Source organism: Kwoniella botswanensis, chromosome 1 (genome assembly GCF_036426115.1).
Source record: "Kwoniella botswanensis chromosome 1, complete sequence".
In the NCBI taxonomy this organism is placed as follows: Eukaryota; Fungi; Basidiomycota; class Tremellomycetes; order Tremellales; family Cryptococcaceae; genus Kwoniella; species Kwoniella botswanensis.
The window spans coordinates 5,620,190-5,647,065 of NC_088599.1; the positions used below are offsets into that span (position 1 = coordinate 5,620,190).

At 44.8% G+C, this 26,876-nt stretch overlaps 11 protein-coding genes across 11 annotated transcripts; 3 read left to right on the plus strand and 8 right to left on the minus strand.

The window, feature by feature from the left end:
- Nucleotides 1-559: 559 nt before the first annotated feature.
- Nucleotides 560-2,601, plus strand: L199_002098 (uncharacterized protein; the record flags this gene model as incomplete). Its single annotated transcript, XM_064887847.1, has 6 exons — nt 560-674; nt 822-916; nt 1,007-1,134; nt 1,205-1,283; nt 1,411-1,498; nt 1,556-2,601. 6 exons carry the CDS (start codon nt 560-562, stop codon nt 2,599-2,601), a joined length of 1,551 nt encoding a protein of 516 aa, XP_064743919.1.
- A 725-nt stretch (nt 2,602-3,326) lies between these two features.
- L199_002099 (uncharacterized protein) lies at nt 3,327-4,247 on the minus strand (the record flags this gene model as incomplete). The annotated part of the gene is made up of 1 exon (XM_064887848.1): nt 3,327-4,247. The coding sequence occupies one exon, from the start codon at nt 4,245-4,247 to the stop codon at nt 3,327-3,329; it is 921 nt and encodes a 306-aa protein (XP_064743920.1).
- Nucleotides 4,248-5,039: 792 nt separating this feature from the next.
- L199_002100 (uncharacterized protein) lies at nt 5,040-5,801 on the minus strand (the record flags this gene model as incomplete). Its single annotated transcript, XM_064887849.1, has 1 exon — nt 5,040-5,801. One exon carries the CDS (start codon nt 5,799-5,801, stop codon nt 5,040-5,042), a length of 762 nt encoding a protein of 253 aa, XP_064743921.1.
- Nucleotides 5,802-7,285: 1,484 nt separating this feature from the next.
- L199_002101 (uncharacterized protein) lies at nt 7,286-9,168 on the minus strand (the record flags this gene model as incomplete). The annotated part of the gene is made up of 2 exons (XM_064887850.1): nt 7,286-8,445; nt 8,661-9,168. 2 exons carry the CDS (start codon nt 9,166-9,168, stop codon nt 7,286-7,288), a joined length of 1,668 nt encoding a protein of 555 aa, XP_064743922.1.
- A 760-nt stretch (nt 9,169-9,928) lies between these two features.
- Nucleotides 9,929-11,108, minus strand: L199_002102 (uncharacterized protein; the record flags this gene model as incomplete). Its single annotated transcript, XM_064887851.1, has 5 exons — nt 9,929-10,030; nt 10,190-10,609; nt 10,746-10,786; nt 10,876-10,959; nt 11,036-11,108. The coding sequence occupies 5 exons, from the start codon at nt 11,106-11,108 to the stop codon at nt 9,929-9,931; spliced, it is 720 nt and encodes a 239-aa protein (XP_064743923.1).
- Nucleotides 11,109-11,880: 772 nt separating this feature from the next.
- On the plus strand, nt 11,881-13,115 carry L199_002103 (uncharacterized protein; the record flags this gene model as incomplete). Its single annotated transcript, XM_064887852.1, has 8 exons — nt 11,881-11,889; nt 11,953-12,009; nt 12,094-12,198; nt 12,290-12,421; nt 12,532-12,612; nt 12,718-12,829; nt 12,894-13,009; nt 13,077-13,115. 8 exons carry the CDS (start codon nt 11,881-11,883, stop codon nt 13,113-13,115), a joined length of 651 nt encoding a protein of 216 aa, XP_064743924.1.
- Nucleotides 13,116-13,920: 805 nt separating this feature from the next.
- On the minus strand, nt 13,921-14,500 carry L199_002104 (uncharacterized protein; the record flags this gene model as incomplete). Its single annotated transcript, XM_064887853.1, has 2 exons — nt 13,921-14,242; nt 14,355-14,500. The coding sequence occupies 2 exons, from the start codon at nt 14,498-14,500 to the stop codon at nt 13,921-13,923; spliced, it is 468 nt and encodes a 155-aa protein (XP_064743925.1).
- Nucleotides 14,501-16,427: 1,927 nt separating this feature from the next.
- L199_002105 (uncharacterized protein) lies at nt 16,428-17,378 on the minus strand (the record flags this gene model as incomplete). The annotated part of the gene is made up of 5 exons (XM_064887854.1): nt 16,428-16,522; nt 16,599-16,737; nt 16,819-16,927; nt 17,001-17,155; nt 17,241-17,378. The coding sequence occupies 5 exons, from the start codon at nt 17,376-17,378 to the stop codon at nt 16,428-16,430; spliced, it is 636 nt and encodes a 211-aa protein (XP_064743926.1).
- Nucleotides 17,379-18,282: 904 nt separating this feature from the next.
- On the minus strand, nt 18,283-20,490 carry L199_002106 (uncharacterized protein; the record flags this gene model as incomplete). The annotated part of the gene is made up of 5 exons (XM_064887855.1): nt 18,283-19,191; nt 19,271-19,329; nt 19,391-19,582; nt 19,640-19,896; nt 19,973-20,490. The coding sequence occupies 5 exons, from the start codon at nt 20,488-20,490 to the stop codon at nt 18,283-18,285; spliced, it is 1,935 nt and encodes a 644-aa protein (XP_064743927.1).
- Nucleotides 20,491-21,006: 516 nt separating this feature from the next.
- L199_002107 (uncharacterized protein) lies at nt 21,007-22,396 on the minus strand (the record flags this gene model as incomplete). Its single annotated transcript, XM_064887856.1, has 9 exons — nt 21,007-21,206; nt 21,335-21,408; nt 21,469-21,556; nt 21,631-21,689; nt 21,761-21,988; nt 22,047-22,132; nt 22,195-22,227; nt 22,291-22,321; nt 22,380-22,396. The coding sequence occupies 9 exons, from the start codon at nt 22,394-22,396 to the stop codon at nt 21,007-21,009; spliced, it is 816 nt and encodes a 271-aa protein (XP_064743928.1).
- A 475-nt stretch (nt 22,397-22,871) lies between these two features.
- On the plus strand, nt 22,872-26,582 carry L199_002108 (alanine-tRNA ligase; the record flags this gene model as incomplete). The annotated part of the gene is made up of 13 exons (XM_064887857.1): nt 22,872-23,069; nt 23,154-23,271; nt 23,331-23,413; nt 23,469-23,593; nt 23,659-23,729; nt 23,782-23,815; nt 23,875-24,385; nt 24,451-24,856; nt 24,917-25,206; nt 25,258-25,857; nt 25,914-26,123; nt 26,187-26,366; nt 26,475-26,582. 13 exons carry the CDS (start codon nt 22,872-22,874, stop codon nt 26,580-26,582), a joined length of 2,934 nt encoding a protein of 977 aa, XP_064743929.1.
- Nucleotides 26,583-26,876: the final 294 nt, after the last annotated feature.

A 26,876-nucleotide genomic window follows, 5' to 3' on the forward strand; every position in this document is an offset into this window, starting at 1 on the left:
CTAATCGGATTTGTGCGAGTTTCGGATTCAACATTTGAGCGATTTTGACTTGCTGACGAAGAGAACTTTGCTGACGATGAATTGTTTAAATAATATCCTCTCTTCATGACATTTACCACTTATGATTTTTCGTTATCTCATCTCAACACTCCTTCATTATCCAATCTTACATACTACTCTATAATCGCAACGCATTATCGTATAACAACATTTAATAACTTGAAATTTCACAAATCCACGCCATCTACCACCCGTCACCCCTTTGTTGCCACCTTGTCTCGGTATTCGTAACATGTTAAATCCATATTCAAATTCGAATCAAATTTACCCACTTACTCCTCCAATCTCACCCGATTTACGCCCTTTGGACAAACCACAACAACACCACAACAACATACCTACCCCTTCGAAACAAAACCACCATAATAGTACATCTCGAGAACACAGATCATCCACTACTTCGACGCGTCCACGTTCATCTTCTATCCATAAACCAACAAACACCTACAAACCCGTCTCATCCATTTTCATACCGGCATATCCCAAAGTCTAAATCACCATGGACAGCGTCAAAATACCAACCGAAAACGTCCCACCTGGATTGAAACAGTGTGAACAGATTCTGAAAAGAGCAAATGAGCTGAAGAAAGTCGAACCGGTAGTAGCATATTGGTGTGAGTTTTAATCACATCAGCCTTCTCACCTTATGGTCCATCACATCGCATTGCTTTGCCATCGCGGACTTACCTAAACCACATAACACTCTCTTGCCTTTATTGGCTATGCTAGACCTATATAACTGATTCTCACTGATGGAATAGGCTGCTTCTCTGCTGCTCAGAAAGCTTTGGCAGTCAAGCAGAGGACTAAAGAGGACACTCTCTTTCTCATGAGCGTGATCGATGCGCTCGAGCAGGTAAGTCAAACAATACTGCCTTCGCAGAAGGTCCCTGCGTTATTATCTCCGGGTAGGACACTAGCTCACAGTTCTTGAACGAATCAACAGATGAAAGCGATCCTCGCCAACAATGAAGCCATCACATCTGAAGCAGCTGGTGCTGCATTGGTAGAAGCATTCGCTCTGAAGGTTTTCATGTCGGCTGATAATGATGACAGAGCTGGGATAACCGGAAAGTGAGTTCAGATGAGGGTTTCCATCAAGACATCAATAATAGCAGCTGATATCGCCATTTACCATGTGCAGAGCCACCATCAGAAAATTCGTAGTCGCTGGTCAATTCATAGAAGTTCTGAAGTGCTTCGAAGCTGGGATGACGGATGAGGTGAGTGATTTCCTTTTTACATGCCTCAGCCTGATTGCGCATCAAACCTGAAGGTCATTCTAGGAAAAGAGTAGCAAATGGATGGGTCTTGGCAAGATGCTAATGATATTTGATTCCCTGTCTGCAGATGGAACAGAAACTCCAATACGCTAGATGGAAAGCTGCTGATGGAGCTAAAGCGTTAAGGGAAGGTAGAACACCTGCATCTGGACCTCGTAAGACTCTAACGTCATATTCTTAGTCATATTCTTGCTGTTAACGATGCTACTTAGCGATACCCGAGAGTGAAAACGATATGAACCCCTTCCCCACTATTCCCACAGACGACCCCGCCGACCATTCGCGATCTCAAACCTCACCTCCAGTTCAAGGTAGAGGATCGTTCTCTTCCCAAACACGTCCTCAAGTCCCGAGCAACTCCAGCAACACATCGACACCCATCATATCTCCTAGACCATCTCCTTCACCTGGTGTCCGACCTACTCTCCCTGGTATTCGAACATCACAAGAAGATCTTCGTACATCCACGAGGAACCATTCTACCGGTTCTGGTGCATGGTCAACGGTTGCTACACCCGGCTTACCAGAAGATGAAGGTGAACTTCATTTCCCTACGAACCGACCAGACGTCATCTTACCTTCTGCGCCACCGATGACGCCGCCTGAGAAAGGCTCGCCTGGCGACAGGAAGAATGTCAGGTTTATGGGTCCTGATGGTGCTCCCCTCAGTCCCGCTTCCACCCACATCACTGTTTCATCTTACGATGCCCCTCCACCTCCTCCACCTACAGATCTAGCAAGTCCACCTGGAAGTCCAAAAGCTACGCCACCCAAAGTGGTCTTGCAGCCGCCTCCACAAGGCAGACCAAGAGGTGACAGTTCCGCTTCTTCGTCTTCTAGATCCGGAGGAGGTGGAAGTAACCATACTGTCTCGCATGCACCGCACGTCAATGGCCGACCAAGGGAGAATCTGAACTCCACCAATGTCCCCATCGGTCAAAACCAATCTACTTCTTCGCATAATTCTAAACCCGCTCCATCTTCGTCCTCTGTAACCGTTCCTCCGCCCCCACCACCTTCTTTAGCTTCTTACCCTATGCACCCACCAAGTCAACCTCAACCTCACGGACTAGGCTTATCGTCTCCTCAACCTCAAGCTCAACCCCAAGGATATGGTCCGACACGAACCAATCTAAGTAGGAGGGAAGTGGAGACCGTCCAAAAACATGCTAAATGGGCTGTCTCGGCTATGGAATTTGATGATTATGAAACTGCAAGGAATGAGTTGAGGAAAGCTTTGAACATGTTAGGTGGGTGACCATGTGGGATGTATGTAAATGTGGGTGGGAGAAGTGAAACTGAGAGAATACAGCTACAAAATCTAATGATTATAATGACGTGTCTTAATGACTCAACGATCATCGAAACTTCAATTGATCTGAATAGTGCATATTTAGTCTATATACCACTCGCAGAAAGTAACCCTAATTTCGAAGTTAAAGTGTTTTTGACTTGTTTTTCCATTTTTCATCGTTATACATTTTACGGATGTTCGTGTTTTCTAATGTTTTCAAATATAGTTTATAACGGGCTAAAGAAGATAGAGATGTTTCTTCATGAATGTTGATGATCATCACAACGAACATTGAGCAGAGAGCAGAGTGCAGAGTGGACGGAGGACAGAGGAGACGGAGAAGAAGAAAGAGGTGAGAGGTGAGAAGTGAGAGGTAAGAGGTAAGAGGTGGAAGAGAGAGAGTTTGGGAAGGAACCGGGGAAGATTGAGGAGGAGGGAGGACTATTTGCACTCGGTACTTTCCTTTGGTCTTGACCATGCTAGAAGAGGCGTTTGAAGAGCGAAGGAACGAAGCTTACGTGTTATAAGTGATCATGAATGGTCATGAAGTACTGCACTGATACCTGAGACAGAAGTCAGCTGGGGCAGCTCTGACAGATAGCTTATGGGATTTATCATGCAATCTTGTCGACACATATGGATGCATCGTCTGGATTTCGATCGTACCAAGGCGTAATGCATGTTCTCATTCAAGAGCCACTACTGTACACGGATGAGGAATCTGAATCCTGACTTGTGCCCGTGATAAGGCTTATCATTGTTTTCTGCATCTTTGCAAAAATACCATCAATGTCCCTCTTCAATGCCAACTGGTATTGGTCATGGGATGAGGCTGGCTTGACGACTGGCCATCGCCAATTCTCGCTGCGAAAATCAGACTCGATTGGATCCTCAAAATCACCCAGGGTATATCCCTCGAACCGTCTGCAATATCGCTTGAAATTCTTTGTATTCTTTGGCCGAAATCTTTCGATTGTCATTGATGGCTCTGGTTTTTCGTAATCTTCCAGTTTATCTACGATCTTATATGTCAACATGTCATCTAAACCTGCTTTTGACCTTTTATTAAGAAACCATGTTCTGACCGCTTGGTTCATCGAGGAGATATCAGCCTGATTGACGCTTTCAAGTATTTCGGGAATAGGATCACCAGGATTAGCCTTGATTCCCTGAGGTGGTGGACTGGGTATAGACTCCCCACTTGCTAATTCGTCTATAAGTTTCTGTGTGAATTCCTCGGCGGCTTTGTACCATGGTCCAGGTCTAGACTTTTCGGTAAGACCTGGATTATAAATCGGTCTGAAACCCACTCTGGTGTGTCCAGGCCAATAACTATATACACCATGCGTGGAAGTAGAGAGTTCAGTGACCTCCTCCAAATATGGATGTACGTGCTTGTAAGAGTACAGTAACATCACTGGAACATCGCATGGTTCATCGCCTTGACGCGCTTCTGGATTGGGGTGTCCATCGCTAGTGGCAGTAGCTTCTTCCGATCTGTTATTGTCCACCAGGGAGGTGACTGTGTCGTTTGCGTCAGGATCGTACCCTTTGACGGTGAAATGGAATCTTGGTTCAGAAAGTGAGATAGTGGTAGTTCTGCTGGACATGCTCTTTGGATGTAATGCCTGATCCTGATGCTCAATGCAATCGAATAGATAGAATAAACCCAAAGAGAAACGAGCGTCTGCAGAGCACGAGCACTGGATTTTTATAATATATCGAGAAAGACTGTACTTGTGTGACAGAACGCGATAGACCTGGTTGAGTCGTCTTTTTTCATTCTTCAAAAGAAGTGCCGTACAGCTTTAGCAAGAATCGAAGACTCATGGCGCTATTCGTTTAACAGATGTAGTGTTTGAGATTTCAGGTGTGGTCTTCCTCCATTCAGGCTGTGCGCACAAGAGTTGGTCACCATGAAAGGAGGAACAAAGAGTGAAGACGGGGCCGTATCACTGAGACAATGGTCGGTACAAATTTTGCAACAGAACGAAGCCCTGACGAAGCCCTAACAGCTTACCGAGAGACAAGGGTCAATTCTCTGGGGACAGGTGCACCTTTGTCAGTGGAAGAATATTGCCATTCCATGTATAATAGAGTGACTGACGGCGTTTGAACAGACTTGACCGCTTTAGCCGTGTCAAAGAAGCCATTTATCTGTTCAAGGAGGTCTTGCGAAGAAATGATGTATATATTTGAGCTATACTCTGGAAAGAAGGCCATCACATATCAAAGTTGCTTTGAACAAACCGAATTATGCCTAAGAAATATTGCAATCTGCTTTATGCATACATGATCTACTGCGTTCGCAAACGGAAGTGTTCGCATATGATTCCAAATATCTGGCCGCAGTCTAGATTGACATAATTGCTTCTTGTATACCGTGACGGTGTCCCTATTAGTCACTGGGTGAAGGGCAAGATTGAGCACCAGCTGTACCAAGAGCCAACATCCGCCTTCTGACTAGGTGCATTGACAGGCCAGATCCATCCCTTTGATACAGTCGATGGCAGAGGTTCACCCTTCAAATCACAAAACGTATAACCCTCCAAGCTTCTCATATAATCTTGATACTCCTGTTCATATTCGGGAAATACATCCTCCTCTGAGCTCAAGGAAGGTGGGGCCGATTCGAATTCGGATCGATCATGAACCACTTTGAATCGCACATCGTGTTTTGTCATTCCGACACTTCGTCGATGCAATTTGAACCAGTGCGTGATTGCTTGAGAACAACTCTCATGTCGAGATACAACGAAATTTTCAAGCATGTTGAAAATGCTCGTACCGTCTGTAGGTCGACTCATTCCCGTTTTATTTGGCTGAGGTATGTCGCCCGAGGTAAAGACTGTATTTAGATGGGAGTTGAGTGCGAGAGCTCGCTGCCAGAGGTAATCGTCTACGTTGTCTCCGTCACCAGAATGGTAGGCAAGCCTAAAAGCCCATTGATTAGAAACATCCTCGAGTAAGAATGCTCTCGGAGATTGAGCGTTGTCGACAGACACATCCTCAAGTCTAGGGAAGCAAGAGTTGTAATGGAATAAAAGCATTACAGGTATTCGAGATCGATCAGTCTGAGTTTCGGTTCGACTTTGCAATCGACGATGGGTTGTGCTATTCGCCATATACGGTGGCACATATTGTGTGAAGTCGACCGTTCCCATGATTTCTGAACGAGTATGATAAAGTCCTGCGCCAAGGTCAATTTGCAGTTCGATACAAGACTTGTATAATAACGATCGAATGGTGTACTTACTAGGGGTAGTCAATTAGGTATTTATCCGAGTCGTGCAGGTGCACAAGTCGAGTTGTGCGGTGCAAAAACCAGTTTCAAGTCAGACTTGTGACGTGCACAAGTCAGTATTTGACTACCCCTTGAAATCTTACAATACAGCTGGTTGTTTGTATGTGCACTATATGTGGTGCAACACTCGATACGATATTGTAGCATGATTTGAGTCATTGTAAGATGATTATAAACGGATGCAGGAAGTCGAGAGGATTCTACCTCCATTAAATCATCTCCTTGTTACATTATTTTTCTGCCACTTGCATCAGGTAGATACATATCCTTTCATCTATGTCCCTTTCCGGAGCTTCCGCGAAATACGATAGATAACGTTCACAGTATAGTAGTACAGGCTTAGTGGAGCTGTATCGAGGTGGTGGTTTTGGAATGGCTCGTACTCGTGTGTGCGCATGCAAGCAACGTGTTGGGGAGTGCGACCACCAAAGTAGCACGAAGCTTTGCGAGTCTGATTGTACTCGTAATCAGAGTGGCGGATTGATAACCTCAATTCTTCTGATTGTTCCGTTTCTTGCCTTTCTTTCTTACAACATTCATCATGACGATATCGTAGGATGTTCAAGCCCAGCATCTCTTCACATCTGCAAGCAGCATGACGAGCTCTCCCCTGGAAGACGGACATACCGCTAGCACTTCACCTACCCATCTCAGAAGCCGGTTTTCGATACAGAGGGATTGATTTCGTCCTTGAAACTGCTAACCCCCATCACACTCGATCCCCTCTAATTCTCCTACCAAATCTGGTGTGGTATCGTCCTGCATTATAATCTTATCTTATCTTTAATCATTTCAGCCTGCATTGATCAGTCGTCCATTCGAGGGCACTCAGTGTCATATATAAGTCATATGTCAATCAATTCACCATTTCTTCTATGGTTGTGAATATCATTATATCACATGATACCATTCGCTGTGAGCCTGTATGATGGTACTGCAAATTATTATGAACGATATTCGAGATGCATTTATACTTCCCCTTTTCCAAGCTCAAAACACCTTTCATAATTTGTAAATTTCCAAAAAGACAAAGACAAAATCAAAATCAAAGTCAAAGAAGGTCATGATGATAGAACATGGAACGTACGTTAATGAACGAAAGACGAAAGACAAGACAACGAGAAAAAGATTGCAAGGTAACTTTAGAAAAACGGGGAAAGAATGTTCCTCGTATGAGACAAACGTAGATCGAAACCGAATTTATGAATTTTTTCAATAAAATGAAAAGAAGAGACAAAAAGCATGTTATGTAAAGGGGATAGATTGAATGATGAGAAGTAGAAGATGTAACAAGACAAATGACCGAAGTAAGAACAAAATAGTATTCTAATCTATGATAAGGATCTATCCCATCCTAGGCATGGTAGTAGGTAGACTAACCGACCTACCTCCCCCGACATTAACAGGAGGTGGACTGACACCTACACCTACACTACCACCATTCGTACCGGTACCGGTGGTCTTGGAAGGAGTGAAAGATTGAGGCATTGTGAACGCACCCATGATCGGACCTCCTACACCGGGTTGACCAAGATGTCCAAGATACGTAGGCATAATCCTTCTTCTCGTCCTTTGTTTCCTCGTGGATCCCCCTCCTCCCTCAGTCGAGGTCGCACCGCCCAAAGCCCTAGAAGCAAGTGAGATGGAAGGTGATCTTGACCTATCGATAGGTGATCTATGGGACGAAATTACTGACCCAGGTCTAGATGCTCCACCCAATTTCACTCCACCTCCCAAAACAGTCACATTGCCTCCGTCATAAGGTGTGACAGTTGGTGTGGAGGGTGTGAGGGTAGTATCGGTGTTGGGAGTGATATTCTCTTTCAGACTGGCTGTAGAATTCGGTGAAGGTGTTCTACCTCTCGTAAGGGTTTGCGAAGGAGGTGTGATCTTCCTAGATCTTTCTTTCTCTTTTTCCCTGAGGGACAAAGAAGGAATCAGGAACGGATCTGCCGAGTTAGGTCGAGAAGAAGGAGTGAGTAGTTGAGTATGACCTGAATTGCTATCCGACATGGACGATGAAGAAGTAATAGATGAAGTTGATTCTGATCCCCTATGAGATCCTCTTGATGGGGCTTTCGATCTATCGTTCTCGTGATCTTCTTCGTTATCCGAGTCGGTCTGATAAGAATCAATTGACCGATCACCATAACTGGTTTCCCTCGATTGAGTACCAGTCGAGCTAGTCCAGCCTGATGGAGTATGATTTCTAGCCCCACCACCGAGTTCAGAGGGATGACCTAAACCGAGGGTTGAGAAGGCGGGTAGGAGATTATCGTTGTCGTTAACGGTATGGGCAGAGTGCTGAGAGGGGGTAGGAGGGATAGCATATACTGCTGGCGCACTTGGACCGGGGCCAGGTGTAGGAGGGCCAACAGCAATAGGAGCTCGGATCGGGATGGCATGAGACGCTCGAGCAGGTGTATGCGTGGGTGCATTGGGAGTGGAAGTGGAAATTGAGGGCGAAAGGGAAGAGGATGACTGCCAGATGATTTGGAAGGGTTCTGGGGGTAGCAAGAATAAGGAATCAGCATGACGTACCACACAGAAAATGCAAGAGGCGTTCAAGAAAGCGAAAAGAAGGGGGAGATCGGCGGTAGAAGTTGGGATATCATTCGATCAATGACATTGATAAACCCAATCAATCATAGTATAGTATTGATGAAGAACAAGGGTAACTCTTTGACTTGCAATTAACCCAGTATCACTGTTTACTCACCTTTAATCACTTTTCCAGGTTCGTACCCCACATCCTCCCATTCCCATCCACCCCATCTCCAAGTAACTTGACCAGGATCGCACCAGCACTGCCATTCTTCACCCCTATCACCGGACTTGATCCCCGCTATAGCCCTCTTCCATGTCTCCCTCTCCACGCCGACACTCTTCGCAGCCTCACATAGAGGTTTCGGCAAGCCGAGATGTTTGCTACATATGAGTGATCTGTAACCCGAGCCGAATTGAGGTCTGGAGGGATCCCATGTGCTGGTGAATAAATGGTTTAACCTCTCGGTTAATTCGTCTCGGAGCGATAAGAGGACATGGTGTGGGTAATGAGATGAGAGTGGTTGAATTAGGAATTGAACGAGGTATGTGATAGAGGTTGATAAGGATAGATCCAAGTTGGCTACTGAATTTGTATTTGTAGATGTAGAGGTGGACGGAGCGTCCAAAGGTAGGGGAGATGAATTACCTAGATTTGAAGGTGATGATGAACCTATTGACATTATGGTGTTGGATGGAGTGGCGAAGATGTCAATATAGATTCAAAGGGTTCGACTAGGATTAAGATGACATTTCAATGAGATGATGAAGCTGGTAGACCTTATCTGGAGGTGTCTGAAGAAATACGCTTGGATATGGCCAAAATGTCGAAACACGAATTGGTGTCAGATCCAAACAAGAGACCAACCCTATTTTCCTGTTCAAAGATTGGGGTTGATATCCGAAGACGAGCGAGTCGAAGCGATGCGACTGCAATTATGCAAGGACTGGATGTGTGAAAGGTGACGGAAGGGTATGAGTATGGTGGGAGGTGGTGATGAAAGGACGACTGGTGATGCCAAAGGTATGAGGTATGGTGAGGAGGAGAGGCGAATGAGCAGCAAACACACATAATCCACCAACACAGGCAAAGCCAAAGCAAGCGTGGTCACTTTGATTATCCCAGCTCACCCCCTTTTTTACTGGAAAGGGTAATTTACAAAAGTCACGTGATATGGATCAATGGAAATCAAACATCACCTCAGGGCCATGCCATCTGAAAAACCGAGGGATTGCCAGAGTGTTCGAACGGACCAGAACCAGACCATGACCATGCATACATTGACAGTAAGTAGGATATAGATGCTCAGAGAGTCACAGCAGCCCGTTGATGGTGAAGTACGCTGCACTGATACAACCGTCAGATATTGTACAAACAGGAAATTATATATACGCGGATACAACATGGTGTGAGGAGGTTACTAACCCTCCATCATGACCATTTCACGACAGACCCAACAGACCAGCTGCTCCCCTCAAATCAACATCAGCTCTGACCTCTCTACCGGTCTTGCTAGCTATGATGATCGCTAACAGGTGTTTGCACTGTATAGCCAAGCATCGAGGTAAGCCACGATCTAAGAGGAAGAGGAAAGGATAGAAATTGGGCATTTTAGGTTGAAATAGCACAGGAGAACGAAGGATGGAAGCAGGAGGACAAGTCATGGAATACAATTACTGGAATTTGAAAGTTGGACAACTCACTAAAACCGTCTTTTCGCCAGCTAAACAACCATAACTCCAGCCTGCACATGGACAATACATGCTCTTCAGATCATTTGCTAATCTTGTGATCCGTTCTTTGCGGAGCATATCTTTCTGGCTAGTCATATGCTTTGAGGTTGATTCCAGATCTTCCTCCTCTACATAAGGGGAAGCAGGTGAAGGTGTAAGAGGCTGCTGAGCTGGTGACGATAGAAGCGGATTGAAAGTATGTATCTGTGATCCTGGAGGTGATGGCGTACGAGGAATGCTCTCTCCCATTGATGCAGCAGGAAGAAGGTCCGGTTCTTCTTTGAGCGGTGTTGCCGTTGGTTGAGGAGATGGAATGTCAGGTATGAGATTGGTTGTTGGGGGAGGAGGGTTGAGGTGGATTGTATAGTTTTTACCGGACGAAGAGGCGACCTGAGCAAATGACAAAAATACAACACGTTTCAGCATATAGTCCCGCACTGAATTCTGTATATCGGTCCGTAAAAAGGCAGGCGAAGGACTTGAGCAAGATAGGAGGATGATGAGAAGAAAAAGGAAACGAACTAACCTGGTAAACATATCGATCAGAAGGTAGAGAGACCCTCACGACTGTTTATGAGATCACTAAGGGTATCAGCTGATACTGAGTTGGCCTCGGATCCTTCGCCAGCTAAAGATGTAGATTTAATTCAACCCACCTTCTCGTTTGTCGACCAGCTGTAAAGCCGATAACAGCATCGGACCAAATATCGCGTGGAGCTGGAGTAAGAGTGTATCTGAGACTATGCATCATGAGGTCAGCTAAGATTGGGCTGTCAATCCACCCAATCTTAGCTGAAGAAAATGAGAAACACTCACCAGGAAGAGAAGGAGGAAGGGAGTCGAGTAAAGTAGCTACGAGGATGAGGAAGGAAGGTAATGATTGGGTCATCATCAACTCCTCTCGCCAAGTTTGCGAGTCTTGTTGACGGTCTCGATCCCATGTAGATGAGCTTACCACCTGTGCATTCATAACGAAATACACAGTTATCCAGAAGCAAATGATGATGACATGTCAGTGTGCCAATGTCGACTGATACACTCACTCACCCATCATCATCATCTCTTCCTCCAGTCAAACTTCCTGACGATACCCCCCACAAACAACCCCGCATTCAACCCACGTGTGTTGACACCGAATAGGCCACGTTGCCACCGATCACTTCACACTCACCATCATCCACCTCTCCCTCCCTTCCTCACCGTCTTAGCATGTTTGGTACACACTTCCTCCCACTTCTTCACCTTCCCCCACCTTGGAATTCGGCTAGTACATTGTATCTTTGATCTTTGACCTTTGGTCACACCAACCATCACCCCTCAAAAGTATCAAACTCAATCATCAACGCTTGCTCCAAACCGCCCGAGTCGGAGATACACCATTCATCCCGGTCACATCAATATATATTCAATACAGATCCAATCCTATTTATCGGGTCTTGTCCTATTTTCGTACTTCTCATTGCGATAAATCTCAAAGAGATTGAGCGGGAGAAGCTACCTATCAAGGAAATTATAGATTAGAAGTACACGTATAAGCGAGTGCACCATAAACCTCAGCAGTTGGATCACCTCAATTTATAAAGCATATTTCGCCTCTTCACTTTCATCTTCTTCCTCCTCTATTTCGACTGGCGCTGTCTCTTTGATCGGATAAAATCAACATGAACAGAGTAAGATCCTCTATCTGCTCTGCCCAGTATCTCTCGAATGATTCAGCTGATGTTCCAGTTTAGATATTCGGAAGTAACAAAGCGAAACCCAAACCATCCTTGAACGATGCCATACAATCTGTAAGCCAGTATGATTTTCTGCCAACAGCAGCTACTCTACCTCTCCCATGTATCATGAATATACAGCTTACTCATGTCATATAGACCGACACTCGTATGGGCTCGGTAGAAGTCAAGATAAAGAAATTAGATGCCGAGTTGGGTGTGTTCAAAGGTCAAATGGCCAAGATGAGAGAAGGTCCCGGAAAGGTGAGTCAAGTCTACCCACCTATCAACATATCACATAATATTACGAAAATCACAAAGTAAAAGTCTAACTTTTGCTTGGGAGGATATATAGGCAGCGGTACAACAACGTGCATTGAGAGTGTTGAAGCAAAAGAGAATGTACGAGAATCAGCTGCTTCAATTACAACAACAGTCATATAATATGGAACAGGCAGCTATGACTACGGAAAATTTGAAGAATACCGTGAGTACCTGGGTATCACCTCGAAGCTCGGTTCAACTCATTCCGATGGCGATCATATACCCAATCGTTAGAAGTTGACTGATTTTTCATGATGTGTGATTATCGTATAGATGGCTACGGTAGATGCTATGAAAGTAGCTAACAAAGAAATGAAGAAGCAATATAAAGGTATTGATATAGATAAGATTGAGGTGAGTTCCGTTTGTTCTCAGATCAGCTCAGCTACCAATGATATTCATATATCGTAAAGATGATAGAACTCAAGCTGACAAGGTTTTCGCACTGGGTTATTATAGAGCATTCACTACGATATGGAAGATCTGATCGAACAAGCCAACGATATTCAGGAATCTTTAGGTAGAAGTTATGGTGTACCGGATGAAGTTGATGAAGCGGATTTACAAGCTGGCAAGTTCATTCTCTCATTCATTATATCCTTAGTAGCTTAGCTGAACTGGATTTGCTGTAACAGAGCTCGACGCATTGGGGTTAGACGATGAGCCTATAGGAGAGAACGAGACGCCGTCTTACTTACAGGATTCGACAGCTTTGCCTGATTTCGTAGACTCTGCTCCGATCGAGGAACTGGTATGTTGGAGAAATTCTGAAATGTGCGTTTTCGACAAAGCTGATATCTTTCTGTAACCAACCACAGGGTCAAACCAATACTCCTACGGCCGAAGTCGCTAGATAGGTTACATTTCCTCTCCCATTTTGAGCAGTAGTGTCGGATAGGGGATAAGCAGTTGGGAAGGGAGGAGGGGATAAGATAGGAAAATATCGATGAAGGTGATCTATGGAATGGAGAAAGAGATGATGAAGAATGTATAGCATACCCAAGTGATTTTGAGTGGATATCTGAATTTTGTACGATATATATATTGGAGTAGTGAAATTAGATATTATAACGTATTTCATCTTACATGGGTTTGGGTCTGCGTCTATGTATGTTTTTGTATGTATTTTTCATTTAGAACTATCAACGAAGTGTGACAATTCATAAACGACTCGTATTGCCCTTGTTTCCGCCACCCTCTCCTCTTCGCCTCGTATACTACTTGAGTTGCCCCTCTGTCGCTCTTCCGGTTCCTACTTGCCGTGTGCTTGTAGCTTTCCCTAAATTACTAATGCGAGTGATTGCTCGTGTTCAAGTGAGATGACCCTGGCAATCGGTCTCATCTTAGATGGAGACCAATGCTGGATGTGCGTCTCCCTTTGTGCTGATCGCCATGTCGGTGTGATGAAGAGTGAGTGTGAGCACAGTGACGAGCAGAGCGTGGGAAATCTATAAGGAGAATTGTTGTTTGCAATGACTTTGAGCGCCCATGAGCTGTGGTTGTAAATCCCAACACCTTACCGACGGGAATAGGTAACGTGTAGGTAGATAGATGGGCGGGGGCGGAGGGGGGGGGGCAGACTCCGCCTGCACCTACTGATTCGATATGAAATGGATCTCGAGGCGAATGTGATCTTGACCGTGTATCTCTTGACAAGTCGCTCTAGAATCTCAATTGAGTCGTATCAACACCTTTTGCGGGTCCGTCTGATCCAGCTTCTACTCCACTCGCTCCAGCACCTGAGCGAGGATCCACTTCGACAATCTGAGCAACTTGTAACCTAGGTTTCACGTTCAGACTCGAACAGAGGAGTTTGTATCTCGCTCGAATGTTGGATATCAGATTGGCCAAGTCCAAGTCTGCTTCGGCTTTGGGTTCGTCTGTACCGGTATTGTTGGGTTGAGACGGGATTGGAGTTGGAGTTGGGTTGGTAGTGGGGAATGAATGAATGAGTGATAAGAGTACTTGAGCGTGATTCAGCGCTCTGGATGTCGAATTGATTGAATAAGGTTAGCATTGTTCCGTCGTACGAATGATGCAATCGACTCCAGAGATTTAGGCATGGGTAGACAAGAACTCGTAATTTACTAAAATACACCAAAGTATACCCATCAAAAGGATGGGAAAAGAATTTCATCTCTTTCTCAAGGGTGAGACCGGTTTCGGCGAAGGTAGCAGGAGCGGGAGCAGCGAAGACTGATCCGAGGAGGGGAAGAGCGAAGAGAAGAGAGCTGAATCGCATCTTGCTTGATTGGTACTTGATAGTTTGGTTATTTGATTGTTGAGAGTGAAATAGTTAAAGAAGATTGTTGTTGTTGTTGAAGAGAAGAGAAGAACATTCGAAGAGAAAGAAATATAGAGGGGTATTTATACCTTTTTTCCCACATTCTTTACAAGAGTTGTCAAGACGGAAGATATCGTGGCATTCTCACCTTGCTCATTGTCGAGGAGCATAATATGTTCACCATCATCCATTTTGATCCTCGTTCTCATTGTCATGATCGGAGAGACCATCTCCGCTGAAGCGAATAAGCTAGAAGCTATAAGCTAGATCAAAACGAGCCTTTTGGTTGATTAAAGAGAGAAATCGTCATCCATGTAGATCGAGATTTGGATGTTTGGCAATACAGTATACCATAGATTCAGGTCCGAGATTGGAAGGATGTGTAGTGGTTGAGGTTTGCGGGAATTGCAACCATCATAGATTGGAATCTAGAACATCGGCTTCGGAAGGATTTGCGATTCACAATACTTTCTCTACTCATTAGACTGCATAGGAAGGTCATATGATTGATCGCAATACTCCTGATGAACGAATCCAGGATGTCTACTGAACGTACAGTACACGCCCTATGCCACATTGAATAAACGATCCAAAGGAATGGTAAGACTATCTTTCAGTTGTGTGGAAATGATGGTGGATAAGAAGGGAAAACTTAAAACCTTGATCCTGTCGAGATTCAAGGCGTCAGCTTAGTGCAGAATTTCAACACAACACAACACATTAGCGCTATACAAATTATTCCGAGATTATCATTTCGAAGAGGGGAACCGAACAACTCAAACGCTCGGTCAACCGAATGACGATGATAAATTACAGTAACTTATAATCTCGGTGATACATCTTGATTTGATCCGTGGTAGTAGAACACAGTTGATTGATGATCATGACGTCTCATTCGTTTACAGTATGTTACTGATTAGATCAATTGAGATTCCCACCAAACGATCCTGATGTAACGTGGCTTGGGAATATCATGATCGATCAACTTAGCCGAAAACAGGAGAGAACGACATATTCTGCAGGTGACATTGTAGATTTGCATCTCTTCATTGGTGACTTGAGCAGTTGATCGGTTAGGTGAGATATCTGACCTCATTTGATCCGATGTGATAGTACTTGAGAATGCTGACCATGGCGGTACCCTCTTTTACCGACTGATCCGATGGAGTGAATCATACAGTACATCCAAATCTTGATGAGGGAGCAAGTTCGTCAGTCTATCAATATGTAGATATTCGGAGGTGGATCAATGATTCCTCCGAGAAGATTGTCCTTCTTGATGTAGATGTACAGTATGGTAAAATGATTCTCGCTCGGTCGAGGCTTTCCGAGGGCTGAAAAGAGTTTAGCCTGTGTCTCCCACTGGAAGTAGTCAAGTCATCAAGCGCTAGAAAGGCATAGCATGTATGTTTCCTACCATCCCTACTGTGATTTAGCCGAGATATCAAAGCATATCCTAAGGGATGCAGGTCCTATCCTAGATACTGTGGATAGATGGAGAAGTGGTGGAGCTATACAGTAGGGTAGAGGCTTAAGCGAGATCACACGCGGAGGTCTGCTCAGAGCGACTTGTTCCGTTTTCAACACCGTTCAATTCCTCTTTCCCCGATGGCACTGTTTTTCCAACCTCGAGAAGGAAGTGTACCGTAGGATGACTGATATGCTTAATCCGCAATAAGGGAAACAGAGCGACTTGCTACACTTGCATCAAACATTAACCGATCTGAGTACAGGTATTAAAGAATTCATCAAAAGGGAGGTAAATGAGGATTGCTACAGGATATGTTATGGGATGGGTCATTTTATAGGAATGTCCAAATAATTTACTGTACGATGACATGATTTCATGTTGTGTACTGTGAATCATCATGGAGTGTTGCGGCGCTTATTGACCACCTAAAAGACCACCGACGAGACCGCCAACGGTACCCAAAAGACCTGAGAGGAGACCACCTACGAGAGCATCGAGGAGACCGAGGACTATGGGGAAGTGCATCACATGATCAGCTTATGAACTTGATAGGAGCAAAAACAGAACATGGAAGTTGAAACTAACCACCACCGAGGAGCGGGGAGAGGATACATTTGAGGTCTACAAGGATACCAGCAACGAGTGTGAGGACACCGGCAAGGATAGATTCAACACCTTTGAGGATGAGGCACAAGGCAGAGTCGATTTGGGCAAGGAGAGCGGCCTATGGTTTTTCATACAATTTATGTGTCAAAATTGTATTCTTCTGAGTGTATGCACAGCTTCGAAGAAAGGTGGCACTCACAACAACGGAGATAGAGGCAACATCAGAAGAAATAGAACCGACGAGGGTGTTAACTTGAACAACGACACGAGCGAGAACTTCAGCGACTTCTTGAGTAACCTCCTGTCTCCTAATCACCACCAACGGCATCATCAGCAATTCGCACTTGTGATAAAACTCCGCCACACAAGAGATCTACTTACTTGGCAATGGCAGCAATTTCAACATCAGCTTCGACGTCAAGACCTATAGCGATACCCAAGGCATCACCGCATTTGTTGAAAGCGCCAACGACGATTTGGAGGCAGGCGGTCACATCAGCTTCGACTGAGAGGTCAGAGAGGGATCCGGCGGCGAGCTACATCATAACAACTTTGTTATCAGTACCATATCTCAGCCGCAGAGCGCGGATGTAAAGCATCGGAAGATCGAGATAAACTCACGACGTCAGCTTCGAGTTGAGTGACAACAGCCAAAACATCTACATCTCTGGTAGCAATGGTATTTTCCTTGATGGGAGTAGGAGCAGCGAAAACTGAACCGATGAGAGGGAGAGCGCAAAGGAGAGGAGCCAATCGCATTGTGTGTTTATATAAAATTTATATGAAGGGGTATTGAGACGGAGTTGTGAGTGAGGGGATTTGGTGTAAAATGAATGTGAAGTAAGTTGGTTATTTGTTTTTGTGCGTTGTGTGTGATTTGTGATGGAAGAGAAAGATGGGAAAAAGATGAGAGCAGTTGTCTTTATATACCTTTTCTCCCTCATCTTGAGATGCTGTGAATGGCTGAAGATGATTTCTGTTTGTTTATGCCTTGTGAGAGAAGAAGGAAGATAGTCGCATTTGGAGTGATCATTGCGATTCATTTAGATCCAAATGATGGACCAAAGGTGTGGTAGAGCGTAATGCTAAATTAGCTTGTTACCATTCCTATTTTGCTCGGTACAAGGCCTTGAGTGTTCTGTATCGTACTGAAGCTGCATGTCTTGTGATCAAGCAAGGATACTTTCAAGTACTCGAGCAAAGGGTTAATCGTTAGTTCAACGCAGGTGCCACAAAATCTAATCTAAAACGAACAAAAAGGATGTATATCAACAACGATCGATCCGACCTGTGCGTCGAATAATACGTGAACTAAGATATGTTTCAAGCTAAATATGCATACAGATGAAAGTCTTCAAAGAACTGTTTGAGACTAAATACGCCTCTGACGTGTGTTTGTGAAAACGAGGTCCGTGTGACATTATGATGTATCACACTATCACAGGGTCACAAGTGGTCTGTGGCATTTGACGGAACAACGTTCATCAAGCACTATGCTACAAGTGTTACAAGTATCATCATTATAGTTTAAGTTGGGTGATATCAAATCTCTTCAATAGGTGAAAAGTACAGGTATGGTCAGAGACGCATACACTACTGTCGAGGTCTCTGGCAGTGATGTTAGATATGTACTGTATACTAGCCTTTGTAGATGCCCCTTTATTTATCTGAAACTCGGTATGGGTATCTCCGCCAATTCACCTCCATATCCCTTGGGAACCTCCTTACTTGGGATCTGATTCATCATAGCTCTAGGTGGTTGTCGAATCTCTTGTTCTAAATTAGTCATGTTTGGTATCATATCAATATTCATCTTCGTGGGTACTGGCGGTACAGGTTGTGCGTCTCGTGCATGTGCAGGATTATTGCTTTTATTGATCCAAGGTAATAAATTTGAAGTTGAAGGTTCAGTATATTCTGAAACTCCTGAATGAGGTCTAGTACTTTGACGTATGGTCGTATATGATTCGTAAATGCTCATACCGTCTACGTCCGATGGTACAGCAGGAATAGTCCTAACTGTTCGAACAGTCTCGTTTCTCCCTAGTTTACCGTTTGTTATGGGAGGTACGAAAGGGTTTTCGATTCTTGCATCGTCATGGGATCGTTGAGAAGCTTCTCGACGTAACAACTCGGGAGACATGTCTTCAGCTAAGGAAGCAGTCATCTCCATCTCAGCTTCTGTATCATAAGTGTAATTCGTAGTTCCATCACTGGTAGGTAGAGCCGTTTTGCTTGGATAGAATAGATTGTCTTCGAATGGATTCTGGTTGTTGCAAGCGTGAGGGCCAGAAGAAGTAACCATATATTGAGTTTGTCTACTTCCGGCGTTATTGTCGTACTCGTATGAGACAAATTGATCAATCGCATTGGGATCATACCAGTCGTCATCATCATCATCTGTCACTTCACCTGGTCTGTTACCTTTCTGACGATAGATATAAGGAGTGATAGGATCTGCCGCACCGAAGGACGATCGGGTAATTCGACTTGGATGCATGGTAGGTGAAAATTTCTCGTCCATCGGATCGTCAGAAACGTCAAGTAATGCTTCTCGAGCTTTCTTCTTTCGCTACATATATTAATTTAGTCGTTCAGCTTGAGAGCATCCTGGAATGACCCAACGCTGATTGAAGAGGAACATGATTTACCCATTGGTACCATGCCAAATACAGTAGTATCAAGCCTACTAGAATTCCGCCCACTATACCTAAATCCATCACGCATAGTTCAGTTAAGAGGTCTTCCTTATACGATGGGCAGCCACTTACCAACAATAGCCACAGAACTGAGTTTACCCCCTCCACCATCCTTCGTATCAGGATTTGAACTGGAGTGAGCAGAATCAGCACCGGGCGTTACAGAGGTACCATCGCTTGTCGCACTCCCTTCCTCCGCAGGGAGACTATCCGTAGCAGTGGGCTCCAAATTCGCCGCATTTGAGCCAATGGGTGTAGTAGAGGCTATATACCACACCTGGATCAGCCTTATGCAGCAATATGGAGAGATATATGACCTACCGATGCTAATCACCTGCGAAGAAGATGTCGAACTACTTGTTTGCCCAGAGGTCGAGTCGACCTGCAAGTTGGCCAAAGCCAGCTGCGAAGGTTCCAGGGTATCGTGTTGCCCTGATGTGGCCGGGGCGGAGGATTCGTATGTTGATTCGGTGAAAGGGGTTGAAGAGAAGGATGTTTGCTCGGAGGGTATTGTGGAAGACGAGGTGAATAATGAGACTGGTGGAGGTACAGGTGGGATAGATGTGGTCATAGCAGTCCTGCATACATCATATTCTCAACCACTCAGCCACCGAAAGCGTAGTAGAATCGCAAAGGAGAAAGCTTAAGGCTTACAAAGTTGGTACCCCATGACTTTCACTCGTACTGATAGTGGTTGAGCTACTAGAACTTGTCAACGCGGTGCTGGATCGGTCAGTGGTCACAGCGCTTGAGGAATGCTCAGTTGTTCTGAATGTGTTGGTAGTCTGGGAGCTGGCAATATTTGACGCGAGAGAAGAAATGGAGGACGAAATACTCGAGGTGGTGGGCTCATCCAAAGTGGAAGGTTCGGTAGGTCCCGTCGAAGTGGATTGTAAGAGATCTGGATTACTCTCAATCAAGCTCGATGAGATATGTGACTGCGATGGAGTTAAAGTGGTTGTGGTTTCTGAAGCTTCTTCCCCGACAGCAGTCGACATGAGTGTTTCCGAATCGGTAGAAGATGCAAAAGCCGAGTTGGTAGGATTCGTACTTGTATTTTCGGTAAGAGCGGTGGTAGTGCCAGGTGGGATTTGGGCATCAGTAGCAGGACCGGTGGTGACCAGTCCACCATCGGGTGTAGTGGTATTGGGGATATCTTCTCGGTCAGACATGGTGGTAAACTTGAACTAGAAAGAGCGGTAAGGGTAAGTGACGAAATATCGTAAGGTAATAGTGGATCGAAATGGTAATGAGAGCGTGACAGTTGGTATGGTATGAAATGTATTGAAAGAATTGTACAGCGAAAAAAAGGGAAAAAAGTAACGGATGATGATAATAGTAGTATATCGTTACTACAGGATGATTTGATCGTACTTGGAGAGGATCGTAAGGTATTTTCGATACAGTAAAGGCTACAGAGTTGGCTGTGCGATCAAGTAAGTATGCTATGTCTTTCTTCTACTGTTAAGGACGCTATCACTTTGAATCAGGATCAGCAAGGCAGTCTAACGGAGCGAGGGATTTATCAAAGGATATCACATGAAAGGGCAGACAACCGCTCACGTAACGAATCTCACTATCCTTTTATCAGTTTGGAGGAGAACAAGATATATTAAGCCTTTCTAACCTCATGTCGCATGACTCATATCTCGTAACGAAATATGCATTGGAGAGGCTTTACCTTTTGGCTATAACTTGTTGAAACTCTTCAATATTCTATCCTCTATGCCTTCTCCAACCCATTTATACATCCCTTCTGCCAATGCTAGATTTTCGACCTCGCTCTTGAATAATTTGGACATGTCTGGCTGACCTGGTCCACCCATCATCCCTGCGCCTGCCCCTGATAGAGATGACATGGCCGACGGATCTCGTGCGTCGACGGCAGCTAAGGCGGGCAAATACAGATTAGCAGACGATCCTACTACATTCCCATTCCGATGATAGCATCCAACTTGATGAAGAGTGAATTACAATGCATTGTGTGGGTGAAACAGCTTAATTGCATGCACTCACAGTTATTCGAACCTAGGATAAGTCTGAATACACCATTCAAACCGAACAGATTGAGGAAGTACCAGGATAATGCCCTATATACGGTTTGTCATCAGCTGGATCCCATGAGCAGATATAAGACGCATGGTACTCACGAGACCCATCTGACATCCAAGTCAGGCATAGGAATATCTCTCGATAAGAGGGACTTGAACCCGGCAGTTAAGGGGAATGGCAATCTCACTAGTATAACATTAATGTCAGTATTAGCTATTTGTCCCGCCAGTGCCATTTCGTGTTTGAGAGTTACGACTCACTCAATACAAATCCAGAGAAGAACACGTTGATGTATTGCATGATGACCATGTTTGGTACCCTAGAGTCTCAACCTCATCAGCTATGCCCATCTTTTGGTTGTATCCGAGGAGCAGTTGATAGCTGACTTACATCATGACACCTTGTTTCTTCATACCTTCCATCATAGTATCCATCTGACCATTGTCGAATGGGTTCGCCGGAGTCGCATCATCCCCTTCTTTCTTTGGTGTCGGTTTGAGGTATTCGCCTGAAGATAGAGCTGCCGCAAAGGAGGTGGAGAAGGAGCGGTATTGTGTGGGAGGAAGTGGTGATAATGGTGCAGTAGCTCGAAGCAAAGCTGCTCGACCTAATGCCCGTCTGTTGAGTCACAGTCAGCTACCTATCAGGCCCTCAGAATTAATCCGATTGCACGAACTGTTCTCTAACAGCTGCGGCAGGCTGTTTCTTAGGTGGTGAATTGAGGAGAAGAGTGACATAGTGACGCAATACACCAACCAGCACCTACGAAAGAAGAGATGAAGCATCAGCCAACATACGTGGCCTTAGAAGGGCGACCAGCTTACCATAATTAGGGTGATAGGTATCAGGACCCAGTCCTATACTCGAAAGATTAGCATACATCCAAGGACGATCGTCGACGATGCTAGATCACGACTTACCCTGATAGAGGGGTCAAGGTATAAATCTTGCCTATGAATTCGACTATTATCAGCTATATTGTGTTCCCTTCCGAGTGAAGCTGACTTACTCTGCCTTGACTGTCATGACGGTGCTATGCCTCGCTATAAAGTGGTCAATATAGAAGTTAGATTAGGCAGTACACATCATCATCAGCACCATAATCCCACCTGTTTTGACAGCATCCACCTATCCATGGCGATCCACGTGACACTATTATGATATGTATCACGTGACTTTTTGCCATTATCAGCTTGACTCCGAAACCGGTTGTTGAGATGAACAGGACACATCCTTGCGAGTCCAAAAAACCTCCTTCCTCTAACACCTTTCCTGCTTATCACTTATCATCCTCGCCGCTTCGTCTCAAGTCGACTCGAATCATACCCTACAGATAAGCAGTCATACCTTCTGAACAGTATATAAAAGATCGTCTGGATCATCATCTCTTTGAATGCCTTTTGGCGTAAACTTGTTACCTCGTTTACGCTCTACCTCTAGCATCACTCTCAAATCCACATTCACATCTCGACCCATTACTACTACCTCTTATCGACTTAAAATGTCATTCGCCGATAAAAAACCCGCCGTGCCCACGACCGCTCCTCATCCTTGGCCTTCGCCATCCGACTGGCCCGCTTCAAAGGTCCGACAAACTTATATCGATTACTTTGTCAACCAACCTGGATTCGAACACACTTTCTGGCCATCAAGTGGTGTGATTCCCTTCGATGATGATACTCTTCTTTTCGCCAATGCTGTGAGTCTACCCATTTCTGACATCATCATTGGTCATTGGTCCTGCTGGTAGCTGGTAGCTGATGAGAAAAACGATCCGCGACAGGGTATGAACCAGTACAAACCTCTTTTCTTAGGTACTGCCGACCCCAAATCAGATCTCTCGAAGTTGATCAGAGCGGTGAACAGTCAGAAATGTATTCGTGCGGGAGGTAAACATAACGGTCAGTTCAGGTTCCCCGATTCGAACGGTATAGCCGAACTAATATGATCGTCATTGTAGATCTTGATGATGTTGGTAAAGATACCTACCATCACACATTCTTCGAAATGTTGGGTAACTGGTCGTTCGGTAACTACTTCAAGGTAAGCTTGAACAATGGAATTGTCATTATCCAGTAAGCTGATCTTAATGATCCAGATCGGAGCCTTGACAATGGCCTGGGATCTCCTTACCCGAGTGTATGGATTGCCAAAAGATAGATTATACGTAACTTACTTTGAAGGAGATGCTAAGCAAGGATTAGAGCCGGATACTGAAGCTCAGTGAGTTGCTACCGTATACGATAGAAAGGTATCTAAATCAAGCTGATCGTTACAAACGCCTGCAGACAAATCTGGAGGGATCTCGGAGTAGCAGAAAGCCACATCTTGCCTGGTAACGCTAAGGATAACTTCTGGGGTGAGCTAGTTTTGCGGCAATGTGCTGTCGACTTGTAGCTGACATCTTGCAGAAATGGGTGCCACTGGACCTTGCGGACCATGCAGGTGAGTTCACGTTCAAGCTGTAGGCAGTAGAGTGTGTCACGAGCTCATAATCTCTCTAGTGAAATTCATTTCGACCGAATCGGTGGCCGAGAGGTACCAGAACTTGTCAATGCCGATGATCCCAACGTTCTTGAAATCTGGAACAACGTTTTCATCCAATATAACCGAGAACAATCAGGAGAATTACGCTCATTGCCCGCCAAACACGTCGACACCGGTATGGGTTTCGAACGATTAGTATCTGTCTTACATAACGTTTCTTCGAATTACGACACCGACGTATTCACACCTATCTTCGCTGAAATCCAGAAATTGACTGGTGGTAGACCATATCAAGGTAAACTCGGTGAAGAAGATGTAGATGGTATCGATACCGCCTATAGGGTAATTGCCGATCACATCAGAACGTTGACAATTGCCATTTCCGATGGTGGTGTCCCTGATAAAGATGGTAGAGGTTATGTGTTAAGAAGAATTCTCAGAAGAGGTGTTAGATACGCTAGTAATAAGTTCAACGTCAAGATTGGAAATTTCTTCTCCTCTTTGGTACCGGTGGTGGTTGATTCATTGGTATGTCAATGGATCTCATGGTGATCTTCTGAGCGTATTGCTGATATTTTATATAATGGTTGTAGTCCGGTATTTTCCCCGAAGTGACCAAGAAGATACCTGAATTGGTTGAAATCTTGAACGAAGAAGAAGCTTCTTTTGCTCGAACACTCACTCGAGGTGAAGCTTTGTTCAACAAATACGCCAGTGCCGCCTTGGAAGAGAAGAGGGATGTATTGGGTGGAAAAGACATCTGGAGATTATACGATACTTATGGTTTCCCTGTTGACCTAACCCAAATCATGGCTGAAGAACGAGGTCTGAAGATTGATCAAGAAGCTTTCGAGAAGGCCAGATTAGAATCGCTCGAAGCGTCCAAGGCGGGAGGTAAAGACAAAGGTGTAGCTGGGACTGTCAAACTGGACGTACATGATCTTGGTGCTTTGGAGGCTAATGATCAAGTCCCAAAGACTGATGATTCGTTCAAATACCGTGAGTAGTTCGGACGGTCTGTCTTCTCATCGTACTTATACTCACATTGCTTTCTCGCAGAACTGGACGACATCAAAGCTACCGTCAAATCCATCTACCATTCCTCCAAATTCTACTCTTCCACCTCTGAACTTCCACTCAACGCTCCTTTCGGTGTTTTACTTGACAAGACCAACTTCTACGCTGAATCCGGTGGTCAAGAATACGATACTGGTGTGCTTGCCATAGATGGAGAGGCTGAATTCAAAGTAGAAGATGTTCAAGTATACAATGGTTATGTGCTGCATATTGGTCAGATGGAGGAAGGTGAAATCAAAGTCGGAGATGAAGTCATCTGTACTTACGATGAGGTGAGTCAAACTTAATCCAGCTATATTGATGTGGACTGACCTCTGCGATAGCTCCGACGATGGCCTATCCGAAACAACCACACAGGAACGCACATCCTGAACTTTGGCCTTCGAGAAGTACTCGGTGACCATATCGACCAAAAGGGATCTCTCGTCGCTCCTACCAAACTTCGATTCGATTTCTCACATGGTAAATCCATAACGACACCCGAGCTTGTCAAAATTGAAGCCATCTGTAACGAATGGATCAAGAAAGCTGCTCCAGTCTACGCCAAGGAAATGCCTCTGGCTGAAGCTTACAAGATCCCGGGACTTAGAGCAGTATTCGGCGAAGCTTACCCTGATCCTGTGCGAGTGGTATCTCTCGGTTACCCCTTGGAAGAGATTGCTCAGAATATCGAAAGTTCCAAATGGAGGGGAACGAGTATCGAATTCTGCGGTGGTACCCATGTAGCCAAGACAGACGATATCAAGGATTTCGTCATTGTTGAAGAATCATCGATCGCAAAGGGGATTAGACGTATTGTAGCTGTGACAGGACATGAAGCTCATGAGGTATCGAGGAAAGCTGCCGAGTTCGAAAGAAGGCTGAACAGGATTGCGGAATTGCAAGGTAAAGAAAAAGAAGTTGCTATGAAACCATATTTAGTCGTACGTGTGGTCTGATGTACTACACCAAGAGAATGATGCTGATTTCGTCGATTTAGGAACTTGGTCAAAGTGGTATCTCTTTAATCAAGAAAGCTTCGTTGAAGTCCACTTTCGAAAAGATGCAATCTGAATTAGTCGCCGCTGCCAAAGCCAAGACTGCTGCTGATTCCAAAGTCATCCAAGATACTATCAAGACCTTCTTCAAGGAGAACCCTAATGATAATGTATACGTTGGTGAATTTGAAGTTGCAGGTGGCAATGCTAAAGTAAGTTGTTACTACTGCTTTAATCGACGAGGGATTGCAACTGATAATATTCTTTGTATACAGACATTATCTGCCGCTGTCACCGCTGGTAAATCCCTTTCCAAAGCCATCTACGTATTCTCCACCGACCAAGAGACTGGTAAAGTCGCTCATACCAATTACTTACCTAAGGAAGTGTTGGATAAGAAGGTCATAGATGGTAAGACCTGGTTGGGAGAAGTTAGTAAGATCGTCGGTGGTAAGGTGAGAGAGAACTTTCCCTTTCTCGACCAAATATTCATCGTTCTGTGGCCGTGGCCTGCTTTCTTATGATGTATTGAGTACGAGCTAATGATTTCGATCAATTCATAGGGCGGTGGTAAAGACGAATCTGCTACTGGTGTAGGAAGCGAACCCACCAAAGCCAAGGAGGCTATGGTGGTCGCTAAGAACTTCTATCTGTCCAAGGTAGAGGCTTGATAGGATCATATGAGGTTTGAGATCAGGATAGGGATTGGATGTATCTACAGATAAGGCCAGGGAGTTAATCATGATGATTGAGAATGCACATATATGGTTTGATCATGGAATCCAGGGTACATAGATCCCTGGGCAACCTGCAGATGGATGTTCAAAGCTGAAAGTTGGGTTTATCTTTATCTTCTCCTTTTCCAACGGAAAGAGTGTGCCTGAGATGGATGTCAGTTTCAGAATGCGAAAGAGGTCAAAGCGTAAGGACACATGAAGAAATCGCTTGACATCTTGATGTTGGTC